This window comes from Mus caroli, unplaced genomic scaffold (genome assembly GCF_978045245.1).
Source record: "Mus caroli unplaced genomic scaffold, Mus_caroli_1 scaffold_8, whole genome shotgun sequence".
Lineage (NCBI taxonomy): Eukaryota > Metazoa > Chordata > Mammalia > Rodentia > Muridae > Mus > Mus caroli.
Window position 1 is genome coordinate 44253766 of NW_028227263.1, and position 20506 is coordinate 44274271.

The following is a 20506-nucleotide window of genomic DNA, read 5'->3' on the forward strand; positions in this document are numbered from 1 at the left end:
ATTTGTGTGTAAACATACTTTAATCATACTCACCCCCTTTTATTCCCTTAATTTATCTCTTCCATATCCCCACTGGTCTCCTTACTCATTGTGTGTGTCAGTCTGTCATTTTGTTTTTGTTTTTTGAGACAGGCTTGCTTTGTGTAGCCCACTAAGCACAGCTTGTCTTTTTTTTAACTTCCTTGTTTCCTAAATTTCACTTAGAAAAGAAGACATGGGATACTAGTTTTATTTTGTTTTGTTTGGAGTGACTTACTTTGCTTACCATCAAATGCCATAGTTTATCTGCAAATGCCATAGCTTAATTCTTTGTGACTCAGTGAACCTCCACCATATAATACAGACTGCACTTTGTCTATCTAGTCCTCTGTTGAAAAGGCTTGTAAGATCAAGGCTGGCTCCCTAACTTGTCTACTGGAAATCAAGCTACACTCACAGTGTTCGTTATCTTTTATGAGTTAACTTTCATTCTTTGGGGTAAGAAGTCATATAGCTAAAACATAAAACATTTCAATTTTTTCAGGAACCTCCACACTTCTTGCCATGGTGACTAGACTAATTTATATATCCAGCAACAAAATACAAAAATTCCTTTTTCTGAGCTGGGCGTGGTGGCTCACGCCTTTAATCCCAGCACTCGGGAGGCAGAGGCAGGTGGATTTCTGAGTTCGAGGCCAGCCTGGTCCAGAAAGTGAGTTCCAGGAAAGCCAGTGCTACACAGAGAAACCCTGTCTCGAAAAACCAAAAAAGGAAAAAAAAAAAAAATTCCTTTTTCTCTAAACACTGTCAATCAGTACTTGTTAATTTTTGAGTAGTTTGGTTTTTATTTTTTCTTAATGTTAATCATTCCACTTAGAGTGAAATACAATCTCAAAGGAGTTTTGATTTGCATTTTTCTGATGGCTAAAGATTTGTACTTCATTTGGAAAGTATTGGCTCAGTTGCTTAACCACTTACTGATTTGTTTGTTTGTGTGGGTTTTTTTTTTTTTTTTTTTTTTTTTTTTTACTTTATTAGTCCTCTGTTAAACAGATTGCAAAGATTTCCGTCCTCCCATTTCATAATCTGTCTTTTCACCATTAAATTTTTTACAGTGCAAAAGCTCTTTACTTAAGTATGTATAATAATAATAATTAATAGAAATAGCTTTATAAAAACAACTTGTTGTTTATTAGAGTCTTCTGCAGGAAGGCATTACCTAGGCCTGTATCTTAGCACTTAACCAGTGTTTTCCTGTTTCATTTTAAATTATCAGGTCTTAAAGTCTTTGATTCATTTTGAGTTGATTAGATTCAAAGTGAGGTATAGGACCCTGCCTTCAGTCTCCAACACTGAAATATGCAGTGTGCTAGCACCTCTTGTTAAATAGCCATCTGTTCTCTAAATGTTTTAGCATCTTCATATGACAGGCCCTGCATTATATTTAATTTGTGTATGATTGTGTGTGTGTGTATGTGTGTGTGTGTGTGACTCAAATGTAAACTTGCAGGACAACAGCCTAGCAGTGGCTGTATTTCTACCAGATGTCTCTGAGAATGCTAATGCAGTCTGCTGCTGTTGTGGGGAGTCAAGTGTGAATGGTAAAAGAGTTCCAGCACCTACATGGAGAGTCATGGCCATCTTTAACTCCAACTAGTGCCCTCTTCAGACCTCAGTGGACATATTGCACATACATGCTGTGTAGACAGACTATTTATACACATAAAATAACTTTTTAAATGCATTTTGTAGCAAAATTTGGTCAAATTAGAAAATCTCCTCTTGATCATCACACTTAATAGCCATAATTAGACTAAGAAAATTTATTAAGGAGCATCAGGTTGTTATCTAAGTATCACAGGTGTCACAGGCACATGGAGTGAGCAAATACACCTTATAATTGTGCAGCTTATAAATTGAGATGAACAAATTGGGAGAAATGAGCTGGCAAACTTAAATGAGTGGTTTTTGTGCTGATATATTTTGCACCACTGTTAATGATGGCCTCTCAAGAGTTATCGCCAAACTTTAAATTATTGGTTTTTGTACTTTCTTAGTTGTGAAGCACTGGAGCCTGACATGGACATTATGTGAAGCCCTATGGGGCCACCTGAAGGAGCTTGACGGCCAGCTGGATGAGCCCAGCGAATACATTCAGACTCTGGAGCGAAGAAGAGCTTTTTCCCGCTGGCTGTCACATACCGCTGCACCTCAGATTGAAGAGGAAGTCTCCTTAACCCGCAGAGACAGTCCCATAGAGGCTGTCTTCAGCTACCTCACGGGCAGTAGGATTAGTGAGGCCTGTAGTCTGGCACAGCAGTCAGGTAGGAATGAGCTCCTCTCTACCACTACCTACTTCTCCACACTACCCCTGCCTCTCAATTGTAACTTGCCTTCTAAATATATCTAAGTAAGATTATTGGTTCCTCTAGAGACCATGTCTTGTTTTCCTAAACAATTCTCTGGAACCTTAAATATTATTTATTTAATTAAAATTTTGTTGATCTTATTATATGCATTTATAATAAAAATAAAAAATGCAGATAAGTAGAAAGCAATAGGACAAAATCACCCAAATTCTAAGACTTAGTCACTATAAACATTTAAATGTGTGATCTGTACTTAGGTGGTTATCCTTATAATGCATAGAATATGCACAGATATATGCATATAGGACAACATATTACATGCAAGTGGTTCAAAGTTGCTGTCCAGGTTGTCCTCATAGTATAGTGGTGAGTACCCTTGCTTGTCAAAGATAGCTCCCTGAAAAAAAGCTGGGCCAGGACAGAAACCCTGTATGAGAAACAGACTGAGATCCACCTGCTTCTGCCTCACAGATGCTGGGATTAAAGGTATGCACCACCATTGCCCGGTTTTAGCAGTTTTTTAATCTATAACATTGGCGTATTCCTTTGACAACTGCTGAACTGAGTCTTTTCTCCCAAACCTGGAAGAAGATGGTGATATCCTGTGTTTCATTAGGTCTGTAGATCCTTAGTCCTCATGAGAAAACTTGTGTTTCTCTTATAGGTGATCATCGCCTTGCCCTTCTTCTGTCTCAGTTGGTGGGAAGCCAGTCAGTCCGGGAGCTGCTCACCATGCAGTTGGCCGATTGGCATCAGCTTCAGGCTGACTCCTTCATCCATGATGAGCGATTGCGCATATTTGCCCTGTTGGCTGGAAAACCGGTAATGTCATACTAATTTTCTTATAAATCTTAGGCTATTAATATAACTGACAGTTTGGCCTTATTTCTAGGTAGAAATATTTTCAACCTAGTGTCAGTTAGTTGGGCATGGTGGCATACGCCTTTAGTCCTAGCACTTGGGAGATAAGATTCAGGTGGATCTCTGTGAGATCTAGACCAAGTTCAAGACAAACCTGGTCTAGAGAGGTCCAGGATAGCCAGGGCTACTTAGGAGACCCTATCTCAAAAAAAGAATTTTTAGAAAAAAAAAAATTAATACATTTGTTTGTGTTTTTGCACACTTGCTCTCAAATGTGTGTGTGTACGCTCTGGCACATGTATGAAGAACAAAGGATAACATGCCAGAGTTGATTCTCTCCTACCTAGTGGGTCTTGGGAGTCAAACAGGTCCTCAGGCTTTACTCATTCAGCCATCTCACTGGCCTAAAAATACTTTATTAATTAATATAAACTTGAAATAATATTGGGGCTGGCAAGATGGCACAGCAGGTAAAGAAACTCACTTGCTGTCCAGCCTGAAACCTGGTCAGTCATGCCCTGTAACCACCTCTAACAAACTTCTGATCTTCACACACCATGGCATGCATGTGCTCAAATACAAAAAGTCTATCCTATATCAGTAATATTTACATAGTAAACAATGTATAATTATGTCTTCTCAGACATTTTAAAATCTATATTGATGTATAAGTTCATATTTGCACAGTTTTTAATAGCCACAACTCTTCATTTTACCAATAATGGAATAATTATTTTAATCTAGTTTTTGCTGTTTACTCTTTGATTATCTCTTGTGTCTGTATGTCTTTCTCATACCGATTATGGCAAGAAAATGGGAGGAGAGATTTCACATTGAAGCCATAACATTAAGCCTGGGTATGGTGGCATACTCCTTTAATCTCAGCAGAGGCAAGAGGATATCTCTTGGTTCAAGGTTAATATAAGTGAACAGCTTATAGACAGGCAGTAGTAACCAAGGCAACCTAAAGTTGACATGGTAATGCTCTTGTCTCCCGCAGGTGTGGCAGCTCTCAGAGCAGAAACAAATCAATGTTTGCTCCCAGCTAGATTGGAAACGAACCCTTGCTATCCATCTTTGGTATTTGCTTCCGCCAACCGCCTCCATTTCCAGGGCTCTCAGCATGTATGAAGAAGCATTTCAGGTATGCATGAGAACTCTAGTGGGTACTTTGTCTTCCCAGAGAAGCCCTGCAAGCTGGGTATGGTAGGCACACCCTTAATCTCAGCACTTGGGAGACAAGAGGCAGGTGGCCATCTAGGGCTACATGATGAGACTCTGTCTCAAAAATTTTTTTTCTAAAGTCATAGAAAAAAACATCAAATAACACAATACTTATTGCTGATTGCCCTCTTTCAAAATAGTATAAAATTGAAGTAGTCCCAGCAAATTCAAAACTTTATCCTTTACCTTGCTTGCCTCGAGGCAGGGCTCCTCTTCAACTTCTACCATTTACTTTCTTTTCAGAGGATGGGGGTGGTACCTTTTTATTTATTTTTTTTCTTTATTTCCTTTGTTGGGGACTCTTTGAGACATGGTTTCTGTGTAGACCTACGCTGTCTTGGAACTCATTCTGTAGACCAGACTAGCCTTGAACTCAAAAATCTGCCTGCCCTTCCTTGCCTCTACCTCCCCACCAGTCTACCCACCCTTTGCTTCTATTCTATTTAAAGAAGTCATGAATTCTCTACTATTTTTTTCTACTTCTACATGAAGTGATTTTTTATTTCTAAGACTAGCTTATCCCTTTGGGAATTGCTTAAGCCTGACATCAGGTTAAATTTGCCCTTATTAACATTTAAGCTGAAATTTTTCAATGACATATCTCATGTCCCTTGTTACGATTGAAGTTAGAAAGTTGTTTTGAGCTGGATGTGGGGCACCCTTTTACTACCAGTGCTTGCAGGCAGGTGATGCTCTGTGAGTTCTAGGCTGGTCTAAATAGTGAATTCCAGGACTACATAGAATAGCTGTCCTCAACCTGTGGGTCATGGAGCCTTTATAAGTCAAACAACCCTTTCATAGGAGTCGCCTATGACCATGAGAAAACACAGACATTTACATTACAATTCCTAACAGTAGCAAATAGCAGTTATGAAAAGCAATGAAAATAACTTCATGATTGGGGTCACCACAACATGAGGAGCTGAATTAAAGGGTTTCCGCATTAGGAAGGCTGAGAACCACTGACAGAGCTTGTCTTAATGATTGAGACATGATACTACTAATTGAAAAGAGCTGTTATAATGCTTTTTTAAATTCTTCTTTTTCAGAATACTCCTGAGGGTGATAAGTATGCCTGCTCCCCTCTTCCTTCTTACCTGGAGGGCTGCGGCTGTATGGTAGAGGAAGAAAAAGACTCCCGGAGACCACTTCAAGATGTTTGCTTTCATCTTCTAAAACTCTACAGTGACAGGTAAACTAGGCCCAGGGTGGTAATCGCTTCAATCAATCCTTGAGATAAATAAGAATGCAGTGGGATAGGAAAATCACAGCAAACTGTCAACACAGTGCACACGATTCTGTCACAACAGAAACTTCCTAAAGCGATTCAGGGATTAATCCTCAGTCCTAAACTTTGAGGGCAGGATTGTTGTTACTCTAAATTAATATTGTTGTTACAGGAATTTACATAGTTGAGATCATTTGTGTTCTTTTGTGCCTGTCGTCTTTTCACTCAGCATGATGGTAACATTTATCTGTGTTAATGTGAATAACCAAAGTTGGTTTGGGGTAGATACTTGTTTTGGTGCTGCAGATTTTTGCATAATTTACATCCTGCTTTGCGGGTGGGTAGATAATTGTTGGTTTAGCTGTTAGGGATAAAATTGCTGTGGATATTTACAAAACTCACTTCATTAAGCCAGGTCTGGGAGACTGAGGTGAGAATGGTTCACAAAAGCCCAAAAGTTTCAGTTCCCTGGGCAGTGTAACAAGAATGCTTATTATTTTACATTTTCACTGGTGAGGTATAAAATTTCTAATTGCTGGATGTCCTCTTCAGAATTTGGTATATGTAGAGGTACTCTCTGTATGTTGTATATATTATATATTTTTCTTTACTTTGGTTGTTTGAGATTTTGTGTCAGTAGACTGGCCTAGAATTCACTCTCCCATGAGTTAGGATTATAATATTGTCCATGAAATAAGTTCTTACTAAGAGAATGGGCTGGTTAGTAGCTCTTTTTTTTTTTATGGTTTTTCGAGACAGGATTTCTCTGTGTAGCCCCGGCTGTCCTGGAACTCACTTTGTAGACCAGGCTGGCCTCGAACTCAGAAATCCACCTGCCTCTGCCTCCCGAGTGCTGGGATTAAAGGCGTGTGCCACCACGCCCGGCTTTTTTTTTTTTTTTAGCTCATATTTTTAATCCCAGCCTTCAGGAGGCAAATGGAAGTGGATCTGTGAGTTTACGGCCAGTCTCGTCTACAGATCAAATTCCAGGATAGCCAGGGCTTTGTTATTACAGAGAAACCCTGTCTCAAATAACCTGTTCAGTACAGGTGACCTGCCAGCCGAGTATCCTGACTGAATACTTTCTTCTCCTCAGACATTATGATCTCAATCAGCTATTAGAACCCCGAAGCATAACTGCAGATCCTTTGGACTACCGCCTAAGCTGGCACCTTTGGGAAGTGCTACGTGCTCTTAACTATACCCATCTCTCAGAACAGTGTGAAGGTGTGCTACAGGCCAGTTATGCTGGCCAACTGGAAAGTGAAGGACTCTGGGAGTGGGCCATCTTTGTCTTCCTACACATTGACAACTCGGGGTGAGTGAAAAGTCATTGAACCCGCTGGGAATATCCAGCACCTCAGGGCAGTACCTAAGGATTGCTGTTCAGGTCCAGTTCAGTAAGTGATTGCTTACAGTACTTCTCAATTTGTGGATCTTGATCCCTTTGGGAGTCAAAGGACCCTTTCACAGGGTCACCTAAGACTGTCAGAAAACACAGAGATTTACATTATGGTTCATAACAGTAGAAAAATTATGAAGCAGCAACAAAAATAATTTTATGGTTAGGGGGCCATAACAGCATGTGTTGCAGCGTTAGGAGGGTTGAGAACCACTGGCTTAGAACATCTGTTAGGTACAGCCATGTGATAAATCTCAAAGGGCCTGGAGAGATGGCTCATCAGTTAAGAGCACTTGGCTTCTTTTCCATGGGATCTGAGTTCAGTTCTCAGCACCTGTGTTGGGTTACCCACAACTGCCTGTGGTGACTCCAACTCTGAAGATCCAACCTGTGACCTCCAAAGGGACCTATAGTCATGTGCACATACATACCAACACACACATTTACACATAATTAGAAACAATAATATTTGAGATTAGACTTTGTGTTTTGTTTTGTTTTTTAAGTTTGAAGTGGTCCTCTAAAGATGAGATTGCCCCTTTGAGTAACTGCCCAGGGGACCATCTTACTGTCCACCATAGCCTTCTCCAGACCAGGAATGATGCTTATGCTAGTCTCTGTCTTCCCCACAGCATGCGTGAGAAGGCTGTTCGAGAGCTGCTGACAAGGCACTGCCAACTGTCAGAGACCCCTGAGTCTTGGGCTAAGGAGACATTCCTCACACAGAAGCTTTGTGTGCCTGCTGAGTGGATTCATGAGGCCAAAGCAGTTCGAGCACACATGGAATCCAATAAGCACTTGGAGGCCCTCTATTTATTTAAAGCTGGTCACTGGAACCGCTGCCACAAACTAGTCATTCGTCACCTAGCTTCTGGTGAGTGCAAACCACTAGGTAACGCTGCTATGCTCCCGAGTTACACCTGTGAACCTGTGAACCTTCTTGGTAGTTCAAGCAGAGATAGCATTCAGTTCAGGACACGGCAGGCTTAGTCTCATTTTCTATGAAGAGATGAAGACTGCAAAGAGACTTGTTCTGAGCAAGGGTCTATGAGGTGGGGAAAGATGGCACTGTTGTAGTTAACACAAACGTTCTTACTGTTCACTAAGCTCTGCTCACTTGTAGAAATGTTAACCAAGAACACCAGAAATAGTTGCTCAGCAGCCTGAAGCCAGGAGTTCCTCACCTGTGCCTTTTTGACTTTCACAACATCTGCCTTGAAATTTTGAGAAACAACATTCTTTGTCCTTCCTGCCTGCCTTAGATTTTTGTCTGGTCTTCTACACTGTTGTGAATCACACTTTTGTACACTGAAGTCAATGTTTTATTTCTTCAGATGCCATTATTAATGAGAACTATGACTACCTGAAAGGATTCTTAGAAGATCTGGCACCTCCAGAGCGCAGCAGCCTCATCCAGGACTGGGAAACATCTGGGCTCGTTTACCTGGATTATATTCGAGTGATTGAAATGCTCCACCGTATTCAGCAGGTACCTACAACTCCCTAAGCCACTGTCTAACTTTTCTTTTCATTGGCACTTAAAGAAGAGACTTCAAAGGACCATACTTTAACCCCAGTGCTTGAGAGGCAGAGGCAAGCATATATCTGTGAGTTCCAGGATGGCCTAACTGTTCAAAGCTAAAGAAAGAAATCATGGTGGCACACATATAATCCTAACACTGGGGAAACAAGGCAGAAGGATCAGGAATTTGAGGCCAGTCTGAGCTGTGTTAAATGCATTGAACATGGAACTTTGGAGTTTTTTGTTTGTGCCTTACCCTATAACCTAAGCCAGCCAGGACTCACTGTATATAGCCCAGGTTGGCCCTTTTTAGTATACTTATTGGGAGTGGCGGGGTTATACATACCACAATACAGATGTGCAGGTTCCTAGACAAGTTGTGGAAGTGGGTTTTCTTCTGGAGTCAGACTGGAGTCATCGGGCTTGGCAGCAAGCACCATTACCTGCTGCTGAACCATCTCAGTGGCTGCCTCTGCTGCTTTGTCCCCTTGAAAGTGTGAGTTACACTCTCACTCCCAAAACACAGGGTACATTTTTTGAACCTGTCAAACCTTGCTGTATTTTTTTCACATTTCTATGTTCTTTAAGTTTGGGGGAGACCTTTTGTGTTGAGTATAGTAGTTCAGAGCTCAAGCTTCTCAGGTCAGACTGTTAGGTTTCCCAGACTGAGTAAGTAACTAAGTTATTAACGTTTTCCTCCTTTCCCCAAGAGGGTGTGTGGAGTGATAGCTAGAGGAGTCAGTGCGGAGCCAAGTCTGTATCCATCCAACAGGGTTTTCATCCACTGCTGATCACTAGCCCCAGGCCAGGCATATAGTGGCATACTTCAGTAGTCATTGAAGAAACATTTCTAGTTGATTCAGTTCATTTATTCAACATAGTCATTAAAGAAGCCAAAAAATGCCGAATACTCTGGATTTGGGAGCTTTAGGGCTAAACAGCATGTTCTTTTCTTACTAAAGTACTATTTTAATAGGGAAAACGTGTGAGCAAGCCAGCAATACTACAGAGTAAAGGAAAAGATCTACCTTGGATTGTTGATTCTATTTATCCATATTCATAACCTAATGAAACGCAATCAGTCCTCACTTATAATCCAGTCTGGGGCTGGAGAGGCTCAGTAGTTAAAATCACTTGCTACACTTGCTACACTTCAATGTCTTAGCCACATGGTGGCTCACAGACATTATCCAATCCAGGGTTCTCTTCTACCCTCACACATGCTGACAAAACATCATGCACAAATTAATATCTTTACCTTCCCAGTTCTGTTTTGGTGTTTTCCTCTTTACGGCATGCATTGCATATGAACACTTTACATCTCACAGGACTTGGCTGTTTCCTTTACCTGGAAAGCTCTACCATGTTTTTAGGAAGGTCTCAGCTTCCAAATAATCTCCCTAAAGAAGCTCTCCCTGCTCTGAAAAGACATCCAGTTTCTTTATTTCCACAGCTTACAATTCAAGGTTTTCTTGTCTGTAAGGATCATGAAAGCAAGATGGCAGAGGGTTAGAGTAGTTTGTGTTTAGGGATAAATCAGTGAATTCTGCAAGGCCTCTTCAAAGTGAGGTCTAGAGCGCTGGTAGCCAAGCTTGATGACCTGAGTTCAATCTCCAAAACTCACATGGTGAAAGGAGACCTCCTTTGATGCATCCTTCCATGCATGCATGCAGACACTGAGGAACCTGTAGGAAGAGCCGGTGGAGGGAGAAAAGTAAATCTCGTTTGTCTTTCATGTCACTGAGCCAGGTGTGGCGGTACAGGGCTGTAATTTACCATGGTAAACAAGAGGGTAATGGCAACTCTGGGGTCATCCTGGGGTGCAGAGGGAGTTCTAGGCCAGCTGGGGCTACATAGCAAGACTGTATCTCAAAAACCAAATGATTACAGAGTGTGACACAGTAGTGTGGCTAAGCTCCTAAGGTGTTTGAGGTGAGAAGTAATGATGGTCCAAGCTTCAGCAAGGAATGTGGCACAGGAATGGAAGATTGTTGTATTGGGCTAGAACTAAGGACTTAGAAATCAATACATTGACTATAATTGGAACCATAGGGATGGATCAGGAGAATGTATAAATGCACTGTTTTAGACCTTAGAATAAGGAGACATAAATGCTGGTTTAAATGTCACCTCTTATTATATGTGTGTCTCTGAGTGTCATACTATGTCTCTGAACCAGATTTATCCTAGGTATTTTGGTGTTGTGTAAAAACTTTGTGGTTTGTGAATCATGATCTCAAGACCTGTGCAGCCCAAGGCTCTGTGTTCTTTCCCTTATGTTTACTGTTAGTGCCCTGTCCTTAGCACCTAGATGATACGGTGGTAGCGTGGGTTTTCTCCCCTCCTATCACTGTCCTAAGATTTTGTGTAATCTATGAGTGGGATTGAAGTATACGTGGGGTTTTTGTTTTGTTTTGTTTTGGTGGTGGTACTATTTTGTTTTTGGGTTTTGAGACAGGGTTTCTGTTTATGGCCCTGGCTATCTTGGAACTCATTTCATAGACCAGGCTGGCCTCAAAGTCAGAGATGCATTGAAGTGCTGAGATTAAAGGCATGTAAGGGAGAAGTTTCTTTTGTCCTTACTGGTTTCTCTGTTTTCCTGTAGGTGGATTGCTCAGGTTATGAACTAGAGCACTTACATACCAAAGTGACTTCACTGTGCAATCGGATAGAGCAGATTCCGTGTTACAATGCCAAGGATCGCCTGGCTCAATCAGGTAAGCATGTGGGCTTTATTCATTCATGGCTATTTCACCCCACACCAGTGCCACTTTCACAGCACTCACTCTGGTTTTTCTCTCTAGATATGGCCAAGTGGGTAGCCAACTTACTGCGGGTAGTGCTGAGCCTTCAGCATGCTCCTGATGCCACCTCCAACTCAACACCAGACCCTCAGCGAGTCCCTTTGCGTCTTTTGGCTCCCCACATTGGCAGGCTCCCCATGCCTGAGGACTATGCCTTGGAGGAACTGCGAGGCCTTACCCAGTCCTACCTTCGAGAACTGACTGTTGGGAGCCAGTGAGCTTGGCTCTTGCCACCACACTCATGCCCACTCACACTCGCCACACCACAGTCCCCAGCACTGTTTTAGTTGACACTTTGCTAATCTCTGGGACTCCTCCATTCCTTTCTGCTGCATCTTCTAGTTATTCAGGGGTTTTCCTAATACTGAGCATAGCCTACAATAGCTCATAAGGGCTTCTGGAACAACAACAACAAAGAAGACAGGTCTCCATTTATCAACCTCAAGACCATTTTTTTTTTTTTCTTTTTCTTTTTTTTTTTTTTTTTTTTTTTTTTTTTTTTTTTTTTTTTGAAAAATGGTCAATAAAACCTCTTTGGCAGAACCTCCCAAAACCTAGGGAATTCTTTTCCACACCCAGCGTTGTGACTCTCACCCCATGCCAGCATCTAACCTCCACCACTGCAATCCTTTTGTACCATGACTGTTTGACAGACATCTGGCATATGGCTGACCGACCTTCCTTACAGATTTGTCCCTCAAGTAGATTTCTCAGTAACGGTGGATTTGGGAGTCAAAAGAGAGTTGGACCTTGTTCTTTGGTAACTTTAAGATAGCAGGGCTGTCTGCCATAGAGGCAGAGATCTTCAAGGCCTTTACCCCTGCCTTGTGTATCCTTTGGACACCATACTGTCGTGCGCAGTGGCCCCACACCACCGAGAACAAGTCTGAGAAGCTCCAGAGTCGCTCAGGCCCTTGATCATCGGTCGTCATCTTCGATTTGCCAGAGGAGTTTAGATGAAGAATGTCAAGGGTGTTCCTCCCTGCCCTCCCATCTAGCCAAGAACCTTTCCAAGAAGATAAAACTGTCACTGAGACAGGTCTGGATGCGCCCTAGGGGCAAATAGAGAAGGCCTTTACCACATTGCTGCTGGCTATAGGAAGTCCCAGGTACTAGCCTGAAACAGCTGATATTTGGGGCTGTCACAGACAATATGGCCACCCCTCGGTCTTTATGCATGAAGATTATGTAAAGGTTTTTATTAAAAAATATATATATATATAAAAAATGATCTAGATTATTTTCCTCTTTCTGAAGTACTTTCTTAAAAAAAAATAAAATTAAATGTTTATAGTATTCCTGGTAGTATTGACTTTGTGTTTTTGGAGACTCTGGAATCCTTGTCTGAGAAGAAACTGATCCTAAGTTAAAGAGCGAACAAGGGGCTGAGGAGTGAGTTCAGAGCACTAACCACACAAGCCTGACCATCCAAGTTCAGTTCTCAGAATCCTGATAAAGAAGCAAGCTGTGTTAGCACACATCTGTAATCCCAGCGCTCTGTGTGTGCCTGGCAGCACTCTCGTGTATACATGTTTACATGTATTTTGATCATATCTATCACTCCCACTCTCAATTTCCAGCATTCTGGTTTGGTTTTGTTTTGTCTGTCTGAATTTATTAATATTTTATGTGTACTGTGGTTTGCCTGTATGTATTCACCACCTGTGTGCCTAGTGCCTGTGGAAGCCAGAGAGCATCGGACCCTCAAGAACTAGAATCTGGAACAGTTCTGAGCCACTTTATGGGTGCTGAGAATCAAGCCTGGGTCCTCTTGAGAAGCAGCCAGTGTTCTTCACCACTAGGCCATCTTCCAGCCCCATTTCTCAGAGCTCTTACTAGGGGATGGAGACAAGAGCATCACCCTGGAACTGACCTGCCATCTAGCCTGGAGAAGGCAGCATGGCAGCAAGAATTAGAGACCCTGCCTCAAAGAGGAGGAAAGCAGTAACAGTTTCCAAGTTGTCCTGACCTTGGGCACACATGATGGCTCACAAATAAATCCTGGACAGATAAATGCTGAGCTCAGATTCAGAGCACACTTCCCCATCTGCAGTAATGGGAATTAAACCCAAGTTCTTTGCATACTAGGCAAGATCTCTACAGTTGAGCTACATCTAAGTCCAAAGGCTAAGTTTGGACAGATTTAGGGACAAGGAAGTTACTGATTGATAAATACTACACACAAATTTATGCATGTAGATTCTAAATTGAAGTTGTTCATCTGAATATACTTTTTTGTTGTTGTATTTTCAAGGCAGGGTTTCTCTGTGTAGCCCTGGCTGTCCTGGAACTCACTCTGTAGACCAGGCTGGCCTCAAGCTCAGAAATCCGATTGCCTCTGCCTACCAAGTGCTGGGATTAAAGGCGTGCGCCACCACTGCCCAGCCCTGAATATACTTTTGTATTCAAAGCCTGCTCTGTTCTGGAGGTTCTTAAACCAGGAGTCACTGCTTTCTGAGGTAGTAATGATTCCTGAACTCGCTGCTTCACACAGGCCTCTTTGAGGATCCAATGAGAATTCAAGTCTACTTGTGTCTTAATTGTTGAACCGAGGATCAAACAAATTCCAGGTTTAAACCAAAGACTTGTGCAGCATCATAGAATCGGAGGATAAAAGAACAGAGAGGGTCTGCTTTGTCTTGAGTCTTCAGTCCCTGATGTCAGGAGTTGAGTAGTTTGCAAACCTCCCTCCATGCTGACACAGAATGGCCAGGCTTCTGCCAGAGAATTCTTGACTTTCTTGACAAAGGTGTTTCAAAAAGAGTGTGCTCCAGCTTGTTGTTTTAGCGGCAATAAGGATTATTGGTATGGGGAATACTTGCTGTTTTTTGAGGCAGAGTTTCCCTGGCTGTCCTGGAACTCACTTTGTAGACCAGGCTGGCCTTGAACTCAGAAATCCACCTGCCTCCGCCTCCCGAGTGCTGGGATTAAAGACGTGTGCCACCACGCCTGGCTCTTTTTTTTTTTTTTTTTTTTTTTTTCCTAACTTGCCCTAAGAGCAAGTATTCCAGTTGGGCGTGGTGGATCTCAGCATGTGAGAAGTGGAGGCTGGAGAGGCAGGAGCGCAAGGTCATCCTTGACTAATTGGGACTAAAAGGACAGCACATAATTGTAACCCAAATATTTGGGAGGTGGAGGCAGAAGTCCGTGTTCATCTTCAGCTACACAGGATTCTAAAGTGTAAGTCTGACCGAATAATCCTCACTGTGACCCTTTATCTGCTAATCCCTAACCTTACCCCTAACCCTGCCTCACACCTGTCCACAGTGTTTAGGCACTGGGTAGAGTATCAGCCTGGAAACACTACAAGACCTGAGGAAATGCTTCACAGAACCATGTGAAGTGGTCTGACTCAGCTCACTCCCATGAGGACGGCAGAGCTTAGCTGGACAAAACCCCTGAGTCTAAGGTGTCCAGTCCCTTACTGAGAGGAAAGGTGCTGGTCTAAAAGGAGCCTCTAGAACTCAATGAATGTAGCTGAGCTGGGGGCTGGGGGTACAGTTCTCATTCACAGGCCTCGGCCCCACATACCTTTAGAGCATAATGTTTTGCACTTTCAGATCCTGGCATCTCTAAACCTTCCCAACCCCCAGGACTCTGAGTTACACAATTTGAATAATTTAGGACCCAGCACCCTCAGGTGTCAGTTTCAGTTGTTCTGTTCCCATGGGCACCAGTATGCCAACCCTGCAATTAAGCTAAAAGAAGTCAGTGGAAGAGGGGCTGCTCTCCAGTGCCTCAAACCCTGATACGAGTTCCTGGCCCTATTCTGCTGAGAGCAGCAGGCTTGCTCAGAGCCCAGGTACAGGAGGGAATGGATTGAAGGGGGTTTGAGGTGCTGTAAGAGGAGAAGAAAGGGGGAGAGAGGAAAGAAAACAGAAACCAAGACCGTTACAGAGAAAGAAAGCAAATTGAGACAGAGAGGTAAAAGATGGCACTAGTCATATGGAAAGGAACAGAAGATGGAGCCAGAGAGGCTGGGAACAGCAAAGATACAAGGACCAGGTGCAAACAGGAGACCAGAAGGAAAGCCTCAATCTCTGGTTTCCAGGTACTGTCCACCTCATCCGTGCCAGCAGCGCCTGTTGCTTTACATCTCTCCTCAAGACTTGCCCACCCTCTGGCTGTGGTAGCGACATGGGGACCAGGAGCCATCACCTGGGCCCTGGGTTTCTGCTCCTGCTCTTTCTCCCTGCAGGTAATGAACCAGGTCTATCTGACACCACCATTATTCCTGTCCACCACAAGCCTCCAGTCCCTATCCTTCTCTTCAGTGCCTGCTGAGAGCAAGCTATCTGGGGAATGTGGAGGAGAGGGTGCTGAAGATGGGGATGGTGGAGCAGTAACTATGTAAAAAGTCAGGTGTGCAGACCCCTTTAGCTCCTTGGATACTTTCTCTTGCTCCTCCATTGGGGGCTCTGTGTTCCATCTGATAGCTGACTGTGAGCATCCACTTCTGTGTTTGCCAAGCACCGGCATAGCCTCACAAGAAACAGCTATATCAGGGTCCTTTCAGCAAAATCTTGCTGGTGTATGCAATGGTGTCAGCGTTTGGAGGCTGATTATGGGATGGATCCCCAGGAGTGGCAGTCTCTAGATGGTCCATCCTTTCAAGTCTCAGCTCCAAACTTTTGTCTCTGTAACTCCTTCCACGGGTGTTTTGTTCCCAATTCTAAGAAGGGGCAAAGTGTCCACACTTTTTTGGTCTTCATTCTTCTTGAGTTTCATGTGTTTTGCAAATTGTATCTTGTATCTTGGGTATTCTAAGCTTCTGGGCTAATATCAACAGTATGAACTAACCAGTACCCCCGGAGCTCGAATCTCTAGCTGCATATGTAGCAGAAGACGACCTAGTCGGCCATCATTGGGAAGAGAGGCCCCTTGGTCTTGCAAACTTTATATGCCTTAGTACAGGGGAATGCCAGGGCCAAGAAGTGGGAATGGGTGGGTAGGGGAGTGGGGGAGGGTATGGGGGACTTTTGGGATAGCATTTGAAATGTAAATGAAGAAAAGACCTAATTAAAAAAAAAAAAAGTCAGGTGTGGCCTCAAACACCTGTTACCTCAGTGCTGTAGGAACCTGAGCCAGGAGGATTGCTGGGATTGCTAGCCAACCAGACTAGCTGAAAAAAATAAGGCAAGTTGCAAGTTCAGTGTGAGACCCTGTCTCAAGAGAACAGGGTAGAAAGTGATAAAGCCAGAAACCCAGTCCTCTCCTCTGGCTTCTGTGTATACCTGAAGACATATGAGTAAATGGCACAGAGCATCAAAAATGTGTGAGACCATGGAACAGGTGACAAGGCTCTAGCTGGAGGGTGATGGATGTGAACAGAGGCCGCTGGATGACAGTCAAATTCTCATTTACCCTCTAGAGTGCCTGGGAGCTGAGGGTAGACTGGCTCACAAGCTGTTTCGTGACCTGTTTGCCAACTATACAAATGCCTTGAGACCAGTGGCAGACACAGACCAGACTCTAAATGTGACCCTGGAGGTGACGTTGTCTCAGATCATTGATATGGTATGATATGGTAGTGGTGGGATGTGTGAATCCAGGGAAGAAGGGCTATCTCCTAATGATCTTTTTCCTATGTGTTAATATTAATAATGACAGTGGCCATTAACTCCTGCATACCGGTTGATGGCCCAAGATTTTACACTCTGGTATTTACTGAGTGCTCTCCCCCGGCCCCACCTTCCCCAAGCAGGAATTATTGGTGGGATTAACTGGAAATTAAAAACCCCACCAAGGGCACACAAGTTCAAGCCTGGATGGGAACTGGGCTGTGTGAGCAAGCTGGGTTTGTGTGTACAAACGGGAGAGCTCTCTAAGGGAGTATGCATGAAAAGGGCAGTGAGTGCAGAGAAACATGTCCATTGTCTGCCCCTGCCAGGATGAACGGAACCAGGTGCTGACCTTGTACTTGTGGATCCGGCAGGAGTGGACAGACGCCTACCTACACTGGGACCCCAAAGCCTACGGTGACTTGGATGCAATTCGAATTCCCAGCAGTCTAGTGTGGCGACCAGACATCGTACTTTACAACAAGTACTTCCTGTCTGCCCCCCTTTTTCTTTAGAGTTGCCCATTTGCCCTTGACATGCACCGAGTCCTCTCCCAACACCTAACAGAGTTGCTTAGTCATCTAAGAAACTTGTCCCTAGGGACCCCTCTGAGGAGCTCTTCACCACTCCATGTCACTTTCAGGCCAACTCAAGCTTGATGTCTGCAGGGAACCTGCTCTGTGGTCCAAGCCTGTCCATGTGCTCCTCTGTGGCAGCTCCACCCTCCCACGCTCTGGGGTCACTTGAGATCTCAACAGCCTAGTCCTTGGGGGTACTCCTTTATGCCACCTTTAGGTGCTTTGCATCTCCCAGCCAACACACAGCATCGTGTATCTTTCTGGGTTCATCTAATGAGTTCTACAAGATGACTCCCTAGGTCTGTGAGGCTCAAGGTTTGTAGAAGTCTTAAACTCTGCTCCCGGTCCCAGATCCTTCTAAGCCTTCAAACTCTGCCTTCTCTAGACCTTCAAAGACTAATGAGGTTCACACCGCTGTGCTGCCCTGACCACTAAAGCCCGACTAGTGACAATAAATCCACCCTGTTTGTGGGCCCGGGTGAATCCTGTCCTGCTTGTCCACAGGGCGGACACGCAGCCACCTGCCTCGGCCAGCACCAACGTGGTTGTGCAGCACGACGGTGCTGTGCGCTGGGACGCACCGGCCATCACACGCAGCTCGTGCCGTGTGGATGTGTCTGCCTTCCCATTTGACGCTCAGCGCTGTGGCCTGACCTTCGGATCATGGACGCACGGAGGGCACCAGCTGGATGTGCGACCTCGGGGCACTTCCGCCAGTCTGGCCGACTTCGTGGAAAACGTTGAATGGCGTGTGCTAGGCATGCCAGCGCGCAGGCGCGTGCTCACCTATGGCTGCTGCTCCGAACCCTACCCAGATGTGACCTTCACTCTGCTGCTGCGCCGCCGCGCAGCTGCCTACGTGTGCAACCTACTGCTGCCCTGTGTGTTCATCTCCCTGCTGGCACCACTGGCCTTCCACCTGCCCGCTGACTCCGGGGAGAAGGTGTCTCTGGGTGTCACCGTGCTCCTGGCGCTCACCGTCTTCCAGCTGATCCTGGCCGAGAGCATGCCACCTGCAGAGAGCGTTCCACTCATCGGTGAGTCTGAGGGCTTGGGGGAGTGAACACTAAGTCAGAAGAGTGACTGCTGCAGAGGGTGAGAGAGCGTAGACCTGACTGGGGGAACACCCCTGACTGCTGGGGCCTTGATGGAGGAAGATCTGGTGCCCAGTGTCATAATAAACAAATTGTAGTGATAGCTGTGTGCCAGGCATTCTCCTGTGCATGTGACATTTGTTCATTCACAGGAGCAATACCATGAACCAACGAATAGGTTATTCCAGGTGTACAGACAGGACAGTTCAGGTTGCAACGGCAATCTGATACCCAGTAGGGGAAAAAAAATAGGTAGCAGATATCTTCTGATGGTTTTTCGAGACAGGGTTTCTCTGTGTAGCCCTGGCTGTCCTGGAACTCACTCTGTAGACCAAGCTGGCCTCAAACTCAGAAATCCACCTGCCTCTGCCTCCCAAGTGCTGGGATTAAAGGCTTGCACCACCACTGCCCGGCCTTAGCCCTTACCTTATCCTTCCCCTCATCGGGTCTGAGGGCCTGATGCTGTCCCTCTTTCCATTTATAATGAGGCAGCTGGGAAGCTTCATTTCCTGTTTGGGGCTCACAATGCTCTCTGTCCCACAGGAAAGTACTATATGGCCACTATGACCATGGTCACATTCTCCACAGCGCTTACTATCCTCATTATGAATCTGCATTACTGTGGCCCTAATGCACATCCAGTACCTGCCTGGGCTCGGGTCCTCCTGCTGGGACACCTAGCCAAAGGCCTGTGCGTGCGGGAACGAGGGGAGCCCTGTGGACAGTCCAAGCCATTAGAGTCAGCCCCCAGCCTCCAGCCTTCAGCAGGTCCCCCAGCGGGCCCTTGTCATGAGCCACGGTGTCTATGCCACCAGGAAGCCCTTCTGCATCACGTAGCTTCCATTGCCGGCACCTTCCGCAGCCACCGGGCTGCCCAGCGCCGCCATGAAGATTGGAAGCGCCTGGCTAGAGTGATGGACCGCTTTTTCCTAGGCATCTTCTTCTGCATGGCTCTGGTCATGAGCCTCCTGGTACTGGTGCAAGCCCTGTAAGGGCCAGGAACTGGATTTCAGGGAGCTGTGATCACCTCAACACCACCAGGTGGGGATGGCAAAGCCCAGGTGGTTTTTAGTACTCAGAAATACTAGCCAGTTTCTCCCCAAAGTGCTGCTAAGAATCAGAGACACCTCTTCAGGACCAGCACTTCTGACCTCACAACCCACAAACAGCCTTTGTGATCTGCATGCCCTAATGGAAGGGGATATAAAGCTCGCCTCTCCCCTAATTCCAACATGATTAAGGTCAAAGTACAGACTTGGAGGCTAAGACCCAGTGCCAGCTGAGCAAGGTGATATAATTCCAGCACAAGGAGGCTGAGGCAGGAAGATTACCTTAAGGTCTGTAGCCTGAGCTACAGAAATTTTTGTCTAAAAATAAATAACCACCCCAGTGTCTACACTTGGAATCATAGCTACTAGCTGGTGGAATCCAGGTTATTTTCCTTTGTCGAGTTAGAGTCTCGCTATGAGTTAGAGTCTGTCGAGTTAGAGTCTTGCTGGCCTGGAACTTGCTATGTAGCCCAGGTTGGCTTTGAACTCACACAGATCCACATGCCTCTGCCTCTCCAAACACAGGTGCCACTATGCCTGGCTCGGGTGTAGATTACTAATTAAAGGGACAAAGCTACACATTTGCTTGTCACCCTTAGCAGTTGCTGTTACAGATTCTCATCTTGCTTCTCACTGCTAGGCTCTCCCGGGAGGGAACTCACTGTCTAGTTTCCAAAACAGAAGGCTGTGCAGACATTTGACTCGGAGCTTCAATCCATAATAAATGAGTGCTCCCAGTGCCTCTCCCGTGCCTGGTCTTCTTCTTGGGGCCCACAACCAGAATTTGGGGATTCAGTTGGTCTTAATAGGTAGGTAGGGCTCTCAGGACTCACAG

The 20506-nt window shown here is 44.8% G+C and overlaps 2 protein-coding genes across 6 annotated transcripts in view; both read left to right on the forward strand.

The window, feature by feature from the left end:
* Positions 1–12660, forward strand: part of Nup98 (nucleoporin 98 and 96 precursor) — a 92722-nt gene extending 80062 nt beyond the window's left edge. For 4 of the 5 annotated variants that reach the window (XM_021167275.3, XM_029480156.2, XM_021167277.3 and 1 more), the window contains 9 exons: positions 2037–2303; positions 3013–3170; positions 4210–4353; positions 5483–5625; positions 6758–6979; positions 7696–7937; positions 8398–8552; positions 11191–11302; positions 11390–12660. In XM_021167275.3, the coding sequence (XP_021022934.1) occupies positions 2037–2303; positions 3013–3170; positions 4210–4353; positions 5483–5625; positions 6758–6979; positions 7696–7937; positions 8398–8552; positions 11191–11302; positions 11390–11607 (1661 nt within the window). In that variant the 3' untranslated portion in view covers positions 11608–12660. The remainder of the gene's footprint in view (positions 1–2036; positions 2304–3012; positions 3171–4209; positions 4354–5482; positions 5626–6757; positions 6980–7695; positions 7938–8397; positions 8553–11190; positions 11303–11389) is intronic. The other variant, XM_021167276.3, reaches the window with a different exon arrangement.
* Positions 12661–15526: 2866 nt separating this feature from the next.
* Positions 15527–20373, forward strand: Chrna10 (cholinergic receptor nicotinic alpha 10 subunit). Its single transcript, XM_021167278.2, has 5 exons — positions 15527–15587; positions 16761–16906; positions 17280–17434; positions 18033–18565; positions 19166–20373. The coding sequence occupies exons 1-5, from the start codon at positions 15527–15529 to the stop codon at positions 19612–19614; spliced, it is 1344 nt and encodes a 447-aa protein (XP_021022937.2). The 3' UTR covers positions 19615–20373.
* The last annotated feature ends 133 nt before the right edge of the window (positions 20374–20506 follow it).

Bases quoted from the DNA above. Each gene is read 5' to 3' on its own strand.
- Chrna10 (XM_021167278.2), top strand. From the start codon at position 15,527: ATGGGGACCAGGAGCCATCACCTGGGCCCTGGGTTTCTGCTCCTGCTC. The intron at 16,907-17,279 runs GTATGATATGGT...TGCCCCTGCCAG, and splicing joins TGTCTCAGATCATTGATATG to GATGAACGGAACCAGGTGCT. The intron at 18,566-19,165 runs GTGAGTCTGAGG...TCTGTCCCACAG, and splicing joins AGAGAGCGTTCCACTCATCG to GAAAGTACTATATGGCCACT.